The sequence below is a fragment of the Trichomycterus rosablanca genome, chromosome 3, assembly GCF_030014385.1.
Source record: "Trichomycterus rosablanca isolate fTriRos1 chromosome 3, fTriRos1.hap1, whole genome shotgun sequence".
In the NCBI taxonomy this organism is placed as follows: Eukaryota; Metazoa; Chordata; class Actinopteri; order Siluriformes; family Trichomycteridae; genus Trichomycterus; species Trichomycterus rosablanca.
In genome coordinates, this window is record NC_085990.1 from 41,153,108 (window position 1) to 41,173,373 (window position 20,266).

General features: G+C 41.9%; 1 protein-coding gene across 1 annotated transcript in view; it reads right to left on the minus strand.

Moving 5' to 3' along the window:
• The window catches only part of eif3ea (eukaryotic translation initiation factor 3, subunit E, a), a 72,262-nt gene that overhangs the window by 29,269 nt on the left and 22,727 nt on the right, over window positions 1-20,266 (minus strand). The window contains exons 6-9 of the mRNA XM_062991325.1: window positions 17,698-17,823; window positions 17,098-17,222; window positions 6,044-6,170; window positions 1,718-1,819 (exon numbers count right to left, since the gene is read on the minus strand). Of these exons, the coding sequence (XP_062847395.1) occupies window positions 1,718-1,819; window positions 6,044-6,170; window positions 17,098-17,222; window positions 17,698-17,823 (480 nt within the window). The remainder of the gene's footprint in view (window positions 1-1,717; window positions 1,820-6,043; window positions 6,171-17,097; window positions 17,223-17,697; window positions 17,824-20,266) is intronic.

The following is a 20,266-nucleotide window of genomic DNA, read 5'->3' on the forward strand; positions in this document are numbered from 1 at the left end:
TAAAATTTTAACATCATGTTTTACACTCTTTGGTTACATTCATGACAAAAACGGTAGAAACTCGTCACACAAGATTCATCAGTTCACAAGTTTTTTTTGTTTTTTTTACAAGTTTGTATCTCCAATTCACCTCACTTGCATGTCTTTGGACTGTGGGAGGAAACCGGAGCTCACGGAGGAAACCCAACCACACACGGGGAGAAAATGCACACAGAAAGGACCCGGACCGCCCCACCTGGGGATCGAACCCAGGACCTTCTTGCTGTGAGGCGACAGTGCTACCCACTGAGCCACCGTCCCGCCCGAGGTAGTAAGCTAGCACAATTTACTGGTTACACAAGATTCATCAGTTCACAAGTTTAATGTCAAACGCAGTCATGGACAGTTTTATATCTCCAATTTACCTCACTTGCATGTCTTTGGACTGTGGGAGGAAATTGGAGCTCCGGGAGGAAACCACCCACAACGTGATGACAAACAAAAACACACCGTTACCAAGCTCCTCTAAAAATAGTGACAGTGCCCTGGTCCAACAGTGGCAACTTGGCAATTTTGGGGCTTGAACCAGCAACCTTCTGATTGCCTTAACCGCTGAGCTACCACTTCCCAGCATATTTACTTTTCAATTAAATTTTCCAGGGGGCCACGTAAGAAACTGTTGTGGAGTAAAAGATTAACTCGTCATGGACAATTTTGTATCTCCAATTCACCTCACTTGAATGTCTTTGGACTGTGGGAGGAAACCGGAGCTTCCAGAGGTAACCCACGCAGACACGGAAAGAACATGCAAACATCACACACCCGGACCACTCCACCTGGGAATCGAACCCAGGACCTTCTTGTTGTGAGGCCACCACACCGCCCACAATGTGATTACAAACAAACACACACTGTTACTAAGCTCCTCTAAAAATGGTGACAGTGCCCTGTAATCCACTATATTGTTTACTACACCAGCTGTACCCTTTACTAAAACTGTCCGGCTGGCACTTTGAGCTAATGCCTGGACAGTAAAACACAAGTGTATGACGCAGCACATCATGAGGTGAAATCTAATTCAGAGACCATCACACAGACCCATTACAACTGGAGCAAAAATATAGATGTCTGAACCACAGCTTGCTCTTTTCAGCATATGAGCAAGCCTCAACATACCAAAAGTGCTTCTTGTTAACCGCGCCACTGATGGACGATTACCGGGCATCATAAAAAATAAAAAAGTTGTGAGACGGTGAGTCAGAGGCTTTTTCCTCTGACAGCAGCCCGGGACAAAGACACCCACAGAGAGAGCATTTAGAGCCCTTTCAGGACCCCAAACCAATGCAAAGGCCATCTGTGGGCAAAGTGAGGCTCGTGATACAGCATCAGTAATGAGTCTCACCGCCGGCTGGGAAAGTTCATCCGACTCTGCTGACCAGCCGCAGCTCAGGGCCACGCGCGGTTTCATTACAAGCTCGTCGTTAGGGAAAAGTCGAAGCGTCATGGAAGCAAATTGAATAGATTTTGTGGTTAGAAGAGTCAGGCTGCATGCGCTCGTCTGGTTTAAAGACGTTAGGGCTTTTTGGAAAGACGCTCCATTTTAAGCTTCAATGAGGCAGTAAAAGATCCTAAACCAGCCCAACACTGCAGAATCACTTGGCCCGTGTGTAAGCACAATGGTTTTGGGAATGACCCCATAAACAAGCTAATAAATATAAGGAAGTCAGCTGGAACTTACCGACTCGCACTCTCTGAGCTTCTTCTGAGCGCTATCGAAATCGAAGTTCACATACAAGCACTCCACGAACTCGGTAATGGGGTCTTTGTAGGTGTAGGACTCCTGAAAAAGACAAAATATGGATCACATTTCTCTTCTAACAGCTCATTATTACTGAAAAGTAAATATGCTGGGCATGGGTGGCTCAGCGGTTAAGGCACTGGACTACTAATCAGAAGGTTGCTGGTTGAAGCCCAAGGCCCTTAACCCTCAACTGCTTGAATTGTATTCTATTTATTTATTAGGATTTTAACATCATGTTTTACTCTTTGGTTACATTCACGACAGGAACGGTAGTTACTCATCACACAAGATTCATCAGTTCACAAGGTTATATCGAACACAGTCATGGACAATTTTAGGGTCTCCAATTCACCTCACTTGCATGTCTTTGGACAGTCGGAGGAAACCGGAGCACCCACAGGAAAACCACGCGGACACAGGGAGAACATGCAAACTGCACACAGAAAGGACCCGGACCGCCCCACCTAGGGATAGAACCCAGGACCTTCTTGCTGTGAGGCAACACTGCTACCCACTTAGCCACCGTGGAAGGCCTATGTAGTCATATTTGTAAGTCACTTTCGATAAAAGCACCTGCTAAATGATGAAATTGTAAATGTAATGCAAATGTACATATGATCCATCCAATTCTTCAGGCTGGGTAGCTTTTGTGTAATCCCAAAACATACAGTAATGTAAAAAAAGTAATAACCCTCTTTTTAACCACCTGTCTTATTAAACATTAAATATTCAACACATTGAATCATTTCAATTGAATTTCCTCAAAGAAATAAGGTATTCAGGATACACCAACCACGGGGTCTGTCTGAAAACCTAGCGAGCTCTCTACATAGACAACATTTTATGTCATCCTATGCATGATACTGAGAAGGCGACTGTCTAAATTCTTAGATACCTTAAAAAATGCTGCCTACTGAGGTGCCTTAATCCTGAGCGATAATCTGACTGAATAACGAGGGAGCATCCAAAGCTTCCTCAGGGTGAAGGCATTCCCAGCATTCAATGTGGCACCACTTTTCTCACTGAAAAATTTTAATATGGCAGACGAACGGGGAGCATTGGACTCATTGGTTTCATTTGTATAAAGGTGTACATGTGTGATTTATTTGCCAATTCAGGTTTGACAATTGAACCATTTTTAGTACACAGAGGGAGATGTTAGCTGGAATGCTAGTGGGTTGTGTCGCGTCAGCCCATTGGTTTGAATGGCCCGAGGCTAACTGTGTAAAGCTGCAGTGACGTAATCAAAGTAGAAGTAGTGCGTCTAAATAACCGGCCTTATAAGTTCGATTTCTTATTACAATCCTCTCTACTTAGACAGACCCCATATAAAAAAGTAAACGCCTCTTAACTGATTTTGCTACTCTAAGCATCAATGACAGACTAATATTTTTATTTGCTGTGAAGAAATCAGACCAGTTATCTTAGCTTAAAATTAGACAAAATGTTAGGAACTTAAATATGAACTGCTCACTTGCAACAGAATATTTCTGCTTAAGTTGGGACTTTAAGAAGAAGAGGAAATAAGGTTTAGTCTAGTCAGTCACTCAGATCCTGACTATATTTTGATGTATTACCTCGGTCCATAACTCAATTACATCTCAGCTTTAACTCATGGACAAACAGTCTAATACTGTCCTTTCAAGTAAAATTTTCTCAAAAACAGCAAGTCCTGACACAGCAAAGCACCCCCATACCATCCATACTATCATACTATGCAGCATTTAAATGTTATAATTTACATTTACGTTTTACATTTTCAGCATTTAGCAGACGCTTTTATCCAAAGCGACTTACAGTACTGTGACAGTAAGCAATTGAGGGTTAAGGGTCTTGCTCAAGAGCCCAACAGTGGCAACCTGGAAGTGGTGGGGCTTGAACCAGCGACCTTTGGATTACTAGTCCAGTACCTTAAACACTAGGCTACAACTGCCTTACTAGGCTTATAATGCTCTTACTATGAAATGCTGTGTTTGCTATATGCAACAAATAAGATCTCTGTTGGCCCAGAAGCTCCAGTTTTGATTAATCTGTCCTAAAACATTATCCTGAAGGGTTTTAAGATTATCCAGATGAGAACTGATGTGTCTTTTGGTTGGCACTGGTATCCTCCTGGCTACCCTCCAATAAATCCCATATATGTAGAGTTATATTGTAAAGCCATGAGCACTGACCTGGCCAAGTAGTCAATGATCCCTTGAAGAAATTTTACTATTGGGCAGATATCTCTTTGAAATCTAGCAGTTGCAGCTTAGTGGTTAAGGTGCTGGACTAGTAATCGGAAGGTTGCCGGTTCAAATGCCACCACTGCCAGGTTTTACATTTACATTTTTCAGCATTTAGCAGACGCTTCTATCCAAAGCAACTTACAGTGCTGTGACGGTGTACAGTCTGAGCAATTGAAGGTTAGGAACCTTGCTCAAGGGCCCAACAGCAGCAACCTGGCAGTGGTTGGGCTTGAACCAGCGATCTTCTGATTACTAGTCCAGTACTTTAACCACTAGGCTACAACTGCCTTGCCACTTGCCCATGTAAATGTAAATGCTGTTAGACCGTTTGTGGTGTTAGATTATTCGTTTCTTGGGTAACTTGGTTTGTATAATTTAAAAATCATTCACTTTTACAATTATAAAAAACACATTTCCAAATTATGTTTTAGCCCTTTTAAACATGTATTATATTAACAAACTATTAGTTGTGTAAAAAGGTGAATGCACTGGGCCACATGTTGAAGAGATTACACAGCTGGAGACGCTTCATAGTCAGATTTTTATGACGCTGATCGCCACAGACGCTACTGTTGTGGGATGACGAGTCACTGCAAAGCTGAAATCCGACTGCCCAACACCATTCATCAAACATAATAAGTTGGAGACGCGGTGTACCGGAGCAGGAACCTGGACAGAACCCCTCAGAGTTCATGCAGAGTAAGTCCAACATACAAAGACTGTTTCTCCAAGTGTCAAGACTTCCCAGGACTGTGTAGATTGTATGAACTTAAACCTTGTAAACTTCGGATACTGCGGTGGCGCAGCGGTAAAACCCGCGAGCACACCACAGCTCGAGGGCACAAGCTTGAATCTCAGCTCTATTACCGACAGGCTGGGCGCCTACACAGACACTGATTGGCTTGTCTGTTAGGGTTGGATGTTGGAGGGGATTCCTCATAACTGATACGATAACGACCTCTGCTGGCTGATCAACGCCGCCTGAATCAGAGGTATGGAATACTAGAGATCAGTGCGTGATTGGCTGCTGCATGTGTTTTAGTCAAACACAATCGAGTAATTGGATATGACTAGACTGGGGGGGATGATGAGCTACTTATATTTATTGATGTCCTGTATTAAACCCCTTCAACTGATCCAAAATGCAGCTGCCTGCCTGATTTTCAACCAACCAAAGCACTGCCACATCACCCCACTGCTGCGTTCTCTTCACTGGCTTCCTGTAGCTGCACACATTCAGTTTAAAACACTGATGCTCGCCTACAAAGCCAAAAATGGACCAGCCTCAAGTTACCTTAGAGAACTCATAAAATCCCAGACTGTACCACACAACCTTCAAGTTACTAGTCTTGCTTGCCTCGATTCTCCACCTAGAAGTCGAGGAAGACACGCATCAAGGCTCTTTTCTGTACTGGCACCCAAGTGGTGGAACGAACTTTCCCTGTCCGTTCATAGATCTCAGTCTCTAACTGTCTTTAAAAGACGATTAAAGATCCACCTCTTCACTAAGCACCTAAGCTGAGCAATAAGATGCACTTACTAACCTTCTATAGCATCTTATTTATATATTTATAATAAAAAGCCTTTATTCTAACAGACTTTTAGCAGATTTATATTCTTGAACTGCTGTCTACTTAAACTAGAGTTACTGTGGAGGCACTTCTGTAAGTCGCTCTGGATAAGAGTGTCTGCTAAATGCTAAAAATGTAAATGTACTGAGTGAGCTAATCTTTTCCAAATGGTTCCAAAAATGCAAATCCATTGACTGTTGGTTGTTTTCACATGATATGAACCAGTCTATTGTTTAGCTGCCATGGCAAGGCCTAATTTAAATCACGTATTATAAAAGACAAACAGCATAGAAGATTACAGTGTATGTCAAAAGTGATTTTCCCACTATTCTTAATGCTGATTGGTAGGCTCAAATTCTAACAAAGGAACAGCCACATGACTCATTTTGCATTGTTTCTCATACAGGAGAAAGTTTCCATCTGAGTAAACATGAGCTAGAGGGTAAGAAACCTCAGACCATTACCTGCTGAATAACTTTGACCAGATCCTTCAGCACCTGCCTGCGCTTGCGTACATCCTTGTTGGTGATGACGGCTGTGGTCAGGTAGCGAAGAATGTGTGGGCACATGGTCTGAATGGCGTTGAGATACCTAAAAAACACACAACACAGAAGGTAAAACACTTAGGAATTGGCAGAGAAAGAAAACTCTGACAAAAAATGTCTCAATAAGAGCGAAGCACCCCCTTACCATCTATACTATCATACTACGCTGTTATAATTAGGGCCGTACTAAATTCATTGGAAAATGTGCTTATTTTTACAGACCTTGCTTTTTAAAAAAAAATGCAGATTTAATGGATTTTAAAAGAAAATTGCCACATTTTACAGCAGTTATTAAATAACACTCATAAATTAAATGATGTGCGTGTTGATGATCACATGTGTAGAGATGCACACTTTTCCATGGACAAAATGCACTCAATACGTAAACACATACATCAAAAATCGTCAGCACACTACACCACAGAAAAATCTGTCACTTTAATTGATGGCAACTGTTTCAAATAAGCTTGAATGTGATTGGTTCATTCTAAACAGAGCCATGTGCCCCATAATAAGAGGATGTGAACACATGCTTTTTGTTTTGTTTTGTTTTATTAGAATTTTAACGTCATGTTTTACACTTTGGTAACATTCATGACAGGAACGGTAGTTACTCATTACACAAGATTCATCACTTCTCAAGGTTATATCGAACACAGTCGTGGACAATTTAGTATCTCCAATTCACTTCACTTGCATGTCTTAGGACTGTGGGAGGAAACCGGAGCACCCGGAGGAAACCCACGCGGACACGGGGAGAACATGCAAACTCCACACAGAAAGGACCCGGACCGCCCCACCTGGGGATCGAACCCAGGACCTTCTTGCTGTGAGGCGACAGTGCTACCCACTTAGCCACCGTGAACACATGCAACCACATTATTTCATTTTTTTTCCCCTTCTAAACAATTTCAATTTGTTTTTAAATTGAATTGTACAGATTATAGGTCACATTAAAAATCTCAGCTCTTCTAGAATTTGCTTAGAGAGAGTGAGAGAAAGAGAGAGAGAGAGAGAGAGAGGCAACACTGAAAGCATCTCTGTTCACTAGTGGAAAGACATGGAACCCAGGCTAGATACGGATCACTGGCCAGTAGCTGAAATACTAGCCACCAGGGGCTTGTTTTTCAGCCACAGGTCAACTAGCTGTAGGCTGAGTGCGAAACAGAGCGTTGAGTAGCACTGCCATTACAACCCAACACAAAGTTCTCTCTGAGGACAGACCGGCTTTCTCTCATAAGCATACAACAGATGCCTTGTCATTAAGTCTGAGAACTCCTTTTTAGGTGCACTTAACATATCGAGCCGATTGAAAGGATAATATCCGTTCCTCGGTATCAAAACGAACATCTTTGACCCTGTCGCCCCCCCTCCTCTTCCTCCTTTGAGGATCAAAATGAATTTCAAAGAGGAAGTCAACATACTTTGCCTTGGGTCTGACGAAGAAACACATGTTTTAAGGAGGTGGAGGGCTAGTGGACGGTTTAATTAGTCAAAACAATTAAAGGAATAAGGGGTCTGTGGCACTTCAGAAGTAGGAGCTAAAAACAGCAGTGGCGTAGCCTTTTCCTTCTCTCTTATTGCTTTGTAGTGGTGTGAGTCTGTAGCGAACCACAACTCTTTGTGCTATGTTTCTGATTAACGTACACCTACTCCCTCTCCGGAGGGGTTGCTGATCACCAGGCTGAGTCATGATACTATTTTAGGCATTTACGTTGTGTAATGTATCTTAATATGCTATTAAATAAAGCAATTTCAAATCAATTGCTGGTCACACTCAAAAGCTCGGACTTAAAACTTAAAGGATTTAAAGGCTAGGCAGAGAGAAGTAAATGGCAATGCTGTTTCAATTTCACAAAGTATGTGGGGGGTTGGGATTAAGAGGCAGGTTAAGTGAAACAAAATCCACTCAGCAAGGGTCAGGGCGGTATAACATCCGTATAATCTTTCCTGTTTGCACCTACATCAGGGGTGGGGAACCTTCCGGCCCGTGGGCCGTATACAGCCCCTCGATTAACCATATATGGCCTGCCAGATATTTCCTCGATTTTATTGGCTGTATGTTTGGGCTTTACGCAATCACCGCTGGTATGAGCTGCCACTCATAATTAAGTGTTATTAGCCGGCTGTGAGGACTAGGGTTGGGCGATATTGCCGATTTTCATACCGTCATACCGTCTTCATAAAATACAGCGGTATACGGTATTACCACGTGGGGGGGACGTCTCTCTGTTAGTAATGGGTCGTTCGCGAGCGATCCGATTCTATTGAACGGCTCTTTCAAATGAACCGAGTTGCATCTCTGGGAACCGTTATATATATGTTTTATATGTTCTTTTCATTTTTGCGCCGTTCTTATTGGCTGTAATACACCAATTCTGCTTCACATCAGTACAGGGAATTAATCAGTCATAATAAAAGCTGTTTATTGTCGGAATTCAAATCCGAAATCCGAGTATCGCGAAGAGTGAGCTCACACACACACACAGGTAATATTATATTGTATAAACTTGCACAAGTGTGTTTTTTTGCAAGTTCGGGCTTGTCAGTGAATGTAACCGTATTCGGTACACAGATGTTATATTGACATGCCAGCGCGTTGTGCCACCCCATCCCATGGTTTTGAATGGCAAGATACTAACTGTTAGCTTAGCAAGCAAAACCCGATGGAATCGCTGTCTAAGTAGCGCGTTCGAATAACCTGCCTTGTAATAAGTCATGGACTTATTAGAATCCTCTCTACTGAGGCAGCTGCCTATGTAGGCAGTAAGACAACAAGGCAGCTCACTAGGTGTTTGAACACACCCTATGTAGAGAGCTCCCTAGCTTTTGCGTTATCGCCTCAAAAAGTGAGCACCCCCACAACCAATCAGTGAGCTCCAACCACCTACAACTCCCGCCCCTCCCTTATTTTGGATGCGCGCAGGTCTTCAAGTGTCTGTTTTCAAGGTGGACCTTAAGCAGAAATTTGGCGCTTCACATTTTTTAAATACCGTCACCATTTTTAAATACCGCGGTATACCGTAATACCGCCCAACCCTAGTGAGAACCATGACTGTGTTCATCCAATTAGCTGCATCTTCCTGGCATCAAGTGAGTCTGTTCAGGTTTGCAAAAATGTTAAAGAGCAGGAAAGTCGATAAGGGGACCACAGCCATTGCAAATCTCAAGATACGCGATAATTTTAATGCAATCTTTAACACATTTGTGTCAGTTTATAACACAATATTAAACGTATGATTAACGTTCTCAAAATAAAAGTTCTAAGAGTAAATTGATTGGAGGGCAGGTTTCCATCAAGCGACCCAAAAAAGAAGCTGGACAGCATGACTGAGGTGAGTCATGCAGTGAGTGAACTGATCGGGAAGTGACTGAACCTTATACTGAAGACCGTTTTCTTAATGAGTCCATAGTTGCTGCTGCACAAGAACTAGCTCAAGAAAATCTAAAACTGTATTAGAACGTTAGTCTTTGCCGCCTATGTTTCTATGAACAAAACATAAGTGCACATGAATTTCCTAATAAAAAATACATTAAAAAAGCCTAGAAGACATCAGTCTGGAGAACCAGTTGCCGCCGGATATCCCACAGCTGGTCAAGACCAGACATTCTCCACTATCGCAGTGAAATTGTGAGAAGGTAAGTCTGAGATCAATTGAATGCTATCAGCACCATGTATTTATTATGCCCATATTAGCTGACTATACAGTAAGTCCTCGGGTTACGGCGGACTCGACATACGGCGTTTCGTGGTTACGTCGCCATCTCCCATACATGTATTAAGAAAGTTTTGTGCCGTCATTCCGACATACGGCGTTTGCGACATAAAAACAAAGTTCACGCGGGAACTAGTTGGCGAGTGGAGTGGACGAATACGTCGTCACGCGGCGCTATACGAGGAAGACGGCGTTGTATGTGCTCCATGTGAGTGACGTAGGTGCTTATGTAGGTGTGTTCTGACACGGCGAAAATCACGCTACGTCGCATCTGTAGGAACGGATCTCCGACATAAGTCGAGGACCTACTGTACGTGTAGTCTGTGATCAGATATGTAAAAATTAATCTGGTCTCCAATGGGGAAGGTCCTCCACCCCTGACCTACATCATAGATCAACTTTGGTGTATATGCATGCAGATAGAGTTTGTTTGTGTGTTTATTAGGATTTTAACATCATGTTTTACACTTTGGTTACATTCATGACAGTAACAGTAGTTACTCATTACACAAGGTTCATCAGTTCACACGGTTATATCGAACACAGTCATGGACAATTTAGTGTCTCCAATTCACCTCACTTGCATGTCTTTGGACTGTGGGAGGAAACCGAAGCACCAGGAGGAAACCCACGCAGACACAGGGAGAACATGCAAACTCCACACAGAAAGGACCCTGACCTCCCCACCTGGGGATCAAACCCAGGACCTTCTTTCTGTGAGGCGACAGTGCTACCCACTTAACCTCCATGCCACCCTGCAGATAAAGTAAATAGTTTCAATCAGACCTAATATTAAACGAAACTGCCTAACATTGTGTAGGTTTAGCTTGTGCCGCCAAAACAGCTGACTCATCTAGACATGGACTCCACAAGACCTCTGAAGGTGTCCTGTGGTATCTGGCTCTCAAGTTACATGCTGGAGGCCTCAGAGATCTAACCTGTTTGTCCAGCACATCCCACAGATGATCACTCAGATTGATATCTGTGGAATTTGGAGGCCAAGTCCATTTGAACTCTTTTTCTGTGGGATTAGATATGATGGGCTAACCTTTGCTCCTCACATGCATCAGAAAAGCCAGCCTTTGCAATAGATGATGAGGATTGGACCATAGATAACTGAAGAACTGGTCATCTCTGGTAAGTCCGATTTTCCTCTTAGCTCAAAACCTGGTTGTATATCAGAGACCTGACGGGGCCTACAAAGTGCTTCGCATCCCTGTAAAATTTGGTGGAGGATCGATGATGGGTTGTGGGTCCTTCATCAAACTGGAATTGGGCAGATTTGTCTTTGTGAAGGATGCATGAATCAAGTCACAAGACCGTTTTCCATCCACCAACTTTTTGCGAATTTTGAAAATGCACATTAAAAAACCTGGATGGAAAAGCTCAAAATTCGAAAAAAGACCCAAATATTGCAAAAAAAGTTTTCACGCTTGAACGAGGTGGAAAAGTTAGAATATCGCATCACCGAAATGCGGAAAAAGGGGATGGAAACGGGTTTTGCGAATAAACGATGAAGTTTTAAGCTCTAAGTCACACACGCATATATATATACAGGGGTTGGACAAAATAACTGAAACACCTGTCATTTTAGTGTGGGAGGTTTCATGGCTAAATTGGACCAGTCTGGTGGCCAATCTTCATTAATTGCACATTGCACCAGTAAGAGCAGAGTGTGAAGGTTCAATTAGCAGGGTAAGAGCACAGTTTTGCTCAAAATATTGCAATGCACACAACATTATGGGTGACATACCAGAGTTCAAAAGAGGACAAATTGTTGGTGCACGTCTTGCTGGCGCATCTGTGACCAAGACAGCAAGTCTTTGTGATGTATCAAGAGCCACGGTATCCAGGGTAATGTCAGCATACCACCAAGAAGGACAAACCACATCCAACAGGATTAACTGTGGACGCAAGAGGAAGCTGTCTGAAAGGGATGTTCGGGTGCTAACCCGGATTGTATCCAAAAAACATAAAACCACGGCTGCCCAAATCACGGCAGAATTAAATGTGCACCTCAACTCTCCTGTTTCCACCAGAACTGTCCGTCGGGAGCTCCACAGGGTCAATATACACGGCCGGGCTGCTATAGCCAAACCTTTGGTCACTCGTGCCAATGCCAAACTTTTCAATGGTGCAAGGAGCGCAAATCTTGGGCTGTGGACAATGTGAAACATGTATTGTTCTCTGATGAGTCCACCTTTACTGTTTTCCCCACATCCGGGAGAGTTACGGTGTGGAGAAGCCCCAAAGAAGCGTACCACCCAGACTGTTGCATGCCCAGAGTGAAGCATGGGGGTGGATCAGTGATGGTTTGGGCTGCCATATCATGGCATTCCCTTGGCCCAATACTTGTGCTAGATGGGCGCGTCACTGCCAAGGACTACCGAACCATTCTGGAGGACCATGTGCATCCAATGGCGGTGCCGTGTATCAGGATGACAATGCACCAATACACACAGCAAGACTGGTGAAAGATTGGTTTGATGAACATGAAAGTGAAGTTGAACATCTCCCATGGCCTGCACAGTCACCAGATCTAAATATTATTGAGCCACTTTGGGGTGTTTTGGAGAAGCGAGTCAGGAAACGTTTTCCTCCACCAGCATCACGTAGTGACCTGGCCACTATCCTGCAAGAAGAATGGCTTAAAATCCCTCTGACCACTGTGTAGGACTATATGTCATTTCCAAGACGAATTGATGCTGTATTGGCCGCAAAAGGAGGCCCTACACCATACTAATAAATTATTGTGGTCTAAAACCAGGTGTTTCAGTTATTTTGTCCAACCCCTGTATATACAGTATATATATATATATAAAAAACGGAATGACTGTCAACGTGTGTAGTGTACCTGAAAAGGTGTGATTTTTTAATAACTGCTCCTTATGTGTGCTGCCGAGAGAGCCAACACATACATCACGAATCAACAACTGGTCATCCACACAAGTGCCTGCAAAACAATCGATGGCCATCCCTTTCTATGTACATATTCCCTGTACCCGACTGCTGAGGATTGGAATGTGTGTACCATCCAGTGCACCGTACACCTGTGGTATGTGGTGCGCTGCATAATTACACTGTGCTATTTCTTCTGCCTCCTGAGCATTCGGTAATACGACGTAATATTTAATTAGTTTTGATGTCATTGCTTGGCATACGGCGTATACACTACGGTGAACTGTTGTTACGCCGAACGTCTCGCCCACTACCCTGTACTCCGCACAAGTGGCCAGCTTGTACAAGGCAATAGCAATCCTCTTTTCAGTTGGCACGGGTGGCCGGTGACTGTAAACTTTTGGCTCTACAGATGACCCGATCATGGTGCATAGCTCATCAAAGGCTGATTTTGACATTCTGGAATTCTAGATCCAAAGCTCGTTTGAAAAATGGTTCTGCACAATGTGCTCCCAAAATTGTTTAGTGCGTTTACGTTCCCAGATGCGGGGTGAACGTCGCCGTGGCACGGAGATTTGAGCCCACATTAGACGGGCCATTGCTCGTTCTGCCCGACGTCTCTCACGTGATGTAAAGGTTTTTTCGCATAACTGTAGTTGATGGAAACGCAACATTTTCCGCTCTCTTTTCTGCCGATATTTCATAAATGCGCTTTACACTTGCGAAACGTTTGGATGGAAACCCGGTTACATACAAGGTTGTCCGTGAAGAAAACTTGCTTCCGAATCTCTGAGAATTAACGACACCACACAATCCAGTCAAGGTGTGGATTGAGAACCACCAGATTATTGGCAAGCCCAAAACCCCAGACTTTAACCTTATTGAAAACATCTGGAATGTGATCAACAGCAAGATGGATGCTCACAGACCAACAAACAAAGCCGAGCTGCTTGATTTTTTGGTGCCTGGAGTGGCATATTTTCATTTTCATTTTTATTCAGTAATCTATTGTTACGACTTCGAGATGAGTCACACAGTCTTGACATTTATACATCATCATACATAATGGAGGTCTTCTTCAAATGAAACCACAAATCGATATGAACATAACTCCACTGAGATAAATGATAATGCAGCGTATCCAAACTCAGCATCCAAACAATCATTTCCATATACAGACTGACTTGTGGGCTAAGTTATATCTAATCTTTCCTTGAGGCTGCTGCAGTGAAAATAAGTGTCAGGCACGGAAGGCGAGAGAACTTTCTAGAGTTAAAAAAGACCTATAAAAGTAGCCGGCCAGTACTAAAAAAATGTGTGACAAAGAGTTTAACCACAAATGAAAAGTACTCATTTGAAGGAGTTTACTGTAGTATAATAGGCCCACTAGAATAATAAGCATCTGAATCCAAAAGCGGTGTCATCTACCCAGCTGTCTTAGAGTAGAGCAGCAGTCTGTGGATACGGTCTGACATATGCTGAGCTGCGGCCTCGGCCAGTGGGTCAAACAACCACAGGTCACTGACCCACTGGATCCGGCCCAAAGGAAGCGAGCGGTCACCGATGCAGAAAAAGAGCCAAACCTCGTCGAGGTTTTCCAGCATACAGCTGCACAACAAGCAACCTCAGGCTGTCCTTACTACAGCCACTATGGTGAAGTACTTATTACTAATTACTGGTCTGGTCTTCCGTAGGTAGGAATCACAGGGGGGGGGGGGCTGCTGAAAGACAGATAAGCCTAATCTTGTGTGGTGCCATGTCATGCTTTGTATTAAGCACACACATTTGGTTAGGCACAAAAACTACATTAGAGAAGAATATACAGTCCTGTGGTAGGTAGACTTTATTGCAGTGCGCTTGGGTTGACTGTCTGCAGGTCTGTACTAAGCTTTAACTGAATACAAAGAGATGATTAACATTTTCTACTCAAAAATGCATTTGAAAAGCCTTTCAAATCAGTTAGGAAGTAATGTCAACATAAATGTTATAAAGCAAAAGTGAAATATGAAAATATATTTGTAGTAATATTTTATGAAATTGTTTTACCATTATATTTGAATAGTACAGTAGACCCTTGAGTTACGAACGGTTTACCATACGAACATTTCGGGTTACGAGCGATCTGTTTGAACTATCCGAACTAATTTTGGATTACGAACCAAAATTCGCGAAACACCTAACGTCACGAACAAGTTGACTCTATATATACATACAGTGAGCCAACATTCGGACAGTGGACAGTGTTTTTGCTGTGTTTTCTTTCTATTTTGTAAAATTCAATATTAAAATGTCCCCAAAGAAGCTGCAGAGAAAGCCTAGTGTTGAAAAATTAAAAAATCTATTACATTTGTTGTTGTATAATTACTCCTGCCAGTAGCTGTCACTGTGTATCAGACAGCGGGGACAGTGAGTGAGAGAGAAGAAGGAACTCACCTACAAAATACAACACTATTGAAATAAAGGAAATAATAGAGAAATATGAGAGTTATTGTTGTTTCTAGTAGATACATTTTATATAAAAAAAAAAGGAAATGTATTATGGTGTTTGGTACAGCACACGTACTGTACTGAAATGTGATGTGGGTTTATGTACAGTACAGTACTACTGTGAATTGTTGTTTATTACTGTTTATTACAGGAATGTCTATTCTATAATTTAAGATTAAAGGGAAAATATATTTGTATTTATAACAAAAAAGACAATTTTAGACATTAGAAAGGTTAGGTAAGGGGGTGGGTTTAAGAGTACTGGCACGGATTAATTGTATTTACATTATTTCTTATGGGAAAAATAGGTTTAACTAAGGAACATTTTGACTTAAGAACAGCCCTTTGGAACCAATTAAATTCGTAAGTCAAGGGTCTACTGTAATAGAATGATCAGATGGATAAAATATAACTGTAGGGATTCTACGGTCTAAAATCGTACCTCGGATGGCTACACAGTTCATCCGCCACTGCAAATTTATTAGCAACAAGAACAATTTAAATAGCTGAATACAACTAATATAACAAGAAGTTTCTCCAAATGCAACACAAATCGCCACTTTTAATGACTACTGCAGTCTCAGAATTATCTAACCGCTTCTGAATAGAATCCCTAATAAGAGCACACATTGGCAAATTACGTGTCACCTCAAGTACACCTTATGGATTTTGGACCCAACCTTAGTGTGCATGTGCCAGCTGTTTTTATACATTAGCTCATTTTCTACAGGGAACAAACCTTTATACAAACAATTCCAATTTTTGCCAAATTCCAATTTTTTTCCAACATGTTATGCTTAATAAATAAACAGCACTTGTGTTGTTGCTCATTCTAGAGTATACTTGACCAGTTTTTTTTGTTTCTAGAAGAACACCACAGTGTAACAGTGGTCAAGGTATTAGACTTGTTTGTTGACTTGTAGACTTGGAGGATTTTAACGCCATGTTACACATTTTGGTAACATTCATGACAGGAACGATAGTTACTCATTACACAAGATTCATCAGTTGAAGTTTAAATCGAACACAGTCTTGAACAATTTTGTATCTTCAATTCACCTCACCTGCATGTCTTTGGACTGTGGGAGGAAACCGGAGCTCCCGGAGGTAACCCACGCAGACACGAGGAGAACATGCATATTCCACACAGAAAGGACCCGGACCGCCCCACCTGGGGATTGAACCCAGGACCTTCTTGCTGTGAGGCGACAGTGCTACCCACTTAGCCACCGTGCTGCCCTATTAGACTTGTAATCAGAAGGTTACTGGTTCAAAGCCAGGTTGTAAATGTTGGGCTCATGAGCAATTCCCTGTAGTCTTAATTGCTTGGTTTGTATTCAGTCCCAACTGTAATTTGCTTATGAAACTGCCATAAATGCAAATGTCCACTTGTTTTCACTCAGAAAATCAACCAGACAAATCATTTGCATAAGACCCTGATTGATTGATTATTTTGGACCCACCAGCAGGTTGTACTGTTACAATGATAAGAACATTTTAAAGTCTTTATTTTACCCGCTGTAGAAAACTATTGAATTTTCATGCGCAGCACTCAGCTGAGTCAGAGCTCATGTTCCTGGCTCAGGCCGTCTTGTCTGCAAAGCCATCTATTCTTCTCAGGACTCAACGGGGAAACGTGATAGCTTGTTTTCACTTTGGCCCCTTGGGTCTTGTATGTTTGTTTAAATGTGTGTGTGTGCGCGCCTGAAGCAGTGGTCTGAGACACTGGACTGGTCGGCACAACATCAGCAGTTTCGATTGTGGCCTGTGGTGGGTTTCTCAACCTGGGCCCAAAGACACGTCTTTACTAAAACCAAACCTAAACCAAATAAAATCCCCAGACACTAAAATGCAGCTGTTAACAGTGCTTACTGTGGCTGGTAGAGGAAAAGCTCAATGATGTTGTCTCGGCCTTTCGGGTGGTTGAAGAAGACGAAGAGAGACCAGTGGATCAGCCAGGTCCTCTGCTGAAGAGACTGGAGAGGAGAGCTCACCGTCTATAAGACAAAGAAGAGGTTGCTTAAGGTGATGAGAACGTTTTGTATGCTTGTTTTTCGGCTTTGCACAATTCACGTCCTGAACTAGTGACTCCTAGAAGTCAACGGCTCAGCTTAGGTTGGCCTTGTTCTTTCAGGCTAATTTAAAATCAAAACATGCTTGGGAGGTCAAAAAATGTGGTCCTTGTGCAAGCCAAACCCATTACAGGATTTCCTTCTCTGTTGTTTTAGTGAAAAAAAAAATCAACCTCATTTAAAAACAAATGCTAGTACAAAAAATGAAAATAAAATAATCCAGAATGAACCAAAAAGAAAGACAGAATAGAGATAGAGAAATAAACAGGATAAAAAGAGCCGCAGCAGCAGCAGCAGCAGTAGTGGTGGTGGTGTTTTTCTGAAATGCGAGGTAGTCGATATCAGGGCCTATGTAAGGGAATCTGAGTGCAGTATTGAATTTTGAGTGGTGGGGCATTACGTTGTTATCGATAGTCTCTCTCAGGCGGGTGAGGTCCTCCATGGCAGCCTCCCAGTTCTGCATCAGGATCTCAGAGGCCAGCTTTCCCCAAAGGGAGTTCAGAGCGTTTCTATCCGTCGCAGGAACCTGCACATACAGCACAAAACACACTGTCAATTTATCATGATATTACAAAGCTTTTTTGATTTTCTAATCAGAAAAACACTTCACAGACATTTTCTATACATTTAAGTGCTTCAAATTAATTGCAAAAAGCCGATTACAAAGCAGTGAACAAAAAGAGCATGTTTTTTCGGAATTAAAAACAAGGTGTGTGTATTGGGGAAAGGGGAGGTTAATGGGGGTAATCCAGACACTATAAAGCACAAACTTAGTCAAGACAAAACTGCCTCTATCAAAATAAGAAAAGATCCTGACTAGATGGATAGACAAATTCATAAGAAAAGTGCTTAATTTCAATTTCAAAAATCACAGATTTTACAGACTGAATAGTGCCATATTTCAGTCATTAAATCACACTCATAAATTGAATGATAAAAAAATAGAAGCCACAACACACAGCACAGTCTTCCTTAATGGTTAAATGTAAACCTAGAACATTCAGCGACGGTGCGAGGCTTCATGTTCTGTCTCAAAGACAAAAATTCTCGTCCATGTCTCACCCGTGTCCACAAAATTGGTTGGGAGTTTTCTAAACTCAGTTACCTAAGCAGTGTTTTAGCTGCTTTACACTTTGACATCTAACTTTTTGCTAACTGAATTGCAGTAGGATTGCTAGGACGCATTACAGGGCAGATTGACCAGTAAACATGAGGCACTTTAATGCTACACAAATGAAAAACGTTTAAGGGCTAAACACAAACTAAAGAACTAAGGTAGGTAGACAGACAGACAGACAGACAGACAGACAGACAGACAGACAGACAGACAGACAGACAGATATAGAGGTAGGTAGATAGATAGGTATGTAGGTAGATAGATAGATAGATAAGATAGAGCGGCATGTTTACATTTAAGGCATTTAGCACACTCTTTTTCTTATCTAAAGCATCAAACAATTATGACTGAATACAATTTGCACAGTTACGGGTTAAGAGCCTTGCTCATGAGCCCAACAAGACAGGGTCTTGAACAGGCACCCTTCTGATTACCAGTCCAGGACCTTAACCTCTGAGCTAACACGGCATGTTATGCATCTAATGTAAAACTTAGGGACGCGATGCGGTTGATGGTGAACCGCCGACTAGTAGAGGATGGTTATTGTTTTAAAAGACGTTGGCGGCATTTCCATCCCTTATACTCAAGCTAATGCAGGAACGCTCTCTAAACAGACAGTCAGTGTTAGTAAAGTATTTATAAGTACAAGACGAGCTTATAAGCAATATGGAAGTTCGTCATTGCCTTGTAATGTGAAACAACTGCCATACTCGAACTGATATGTCAATATTTTATATATAATACAGTTCCACTACACAGACTAAACTTGATATTGAACTGCAGAATGTGTACTTGTATACTACTTCAATTTAAATATTATTTAAAAAGGTAATTGTGTGTATATGTATATTTTTATAATACAACCCCCATTCGAATTAATGCATTTCCTCTGCAAATAAATGAATTATTTATGGTTAAAAAAAATACATGCCAATAAGAGTCAGATTCACTACTCGTCATCTTTAGGGAATGAAGCATGACAGAGGAAGAAATAGATCATGACCCTTTAGCTTTTTCGTAAAATCTCATTTGCTGCACTTTGTGATAAAGCAATCAGTCACAGACAATCGTTCCACTGTCGGTCCCGATTACCGCAGTAACTGAAAGCACATTTGTTGCATATGTAAGCACTGGCTGGCTTTCCTCTTGTTTACTTCATCTTGTACTTCTCAACCAAGATACACAAAATTCAAAGGCTTCTAAATTTGGAACACTTCAGCTGATTTATCGTAAAGCACGTGAATTTCTACAGTCAGAATCCCATGAAGGGCTGTTTTACTCTCACCACTCGCCTGCACCTGGTTAAGCTGAACAGGTCTCTGAGGGTGGAAGGTGCATGAGTTTCATCAGAGTTTACATATTTAATGTGTCGTCAGGCCCCAGAGTAGCCAGAGTTCATGCTACAATTTGGGGGAAATGTTCACTTAGTCAGAGCCAGAGCGGTAGAGAGAACAGAGTGGCGACACTCCCATAGGGAACCGTTGGAAAGGGGGCGGGACATATTTTCTGTGCAGCTTCCGGGTTGTGGAGCTCTGTATAGTTCCAAACATCCCATAGAGCCCCATTCATTTCCACTACTTATCAAGCATTTTTAGCTGTTTGTTGCTTTGTTTTAAAAAAAATAATGAATTTGATGTCATTAATATACGTAATACTGTTATTATTTAGCATTTGCTCAGCACTAAATGTTACATGTTTATCTTAATTAATAGGTATAACTGAATTTAGCTTAGTCAGCTAAGCTAAATTATTGACACGAGTCTTTTCACCTAAAATTGATTAATTAAAAGTTGATTAATCAAGAGTCTTGTTACAGAAATGATAATAAAACATCAGAGCCATAATAAATCAT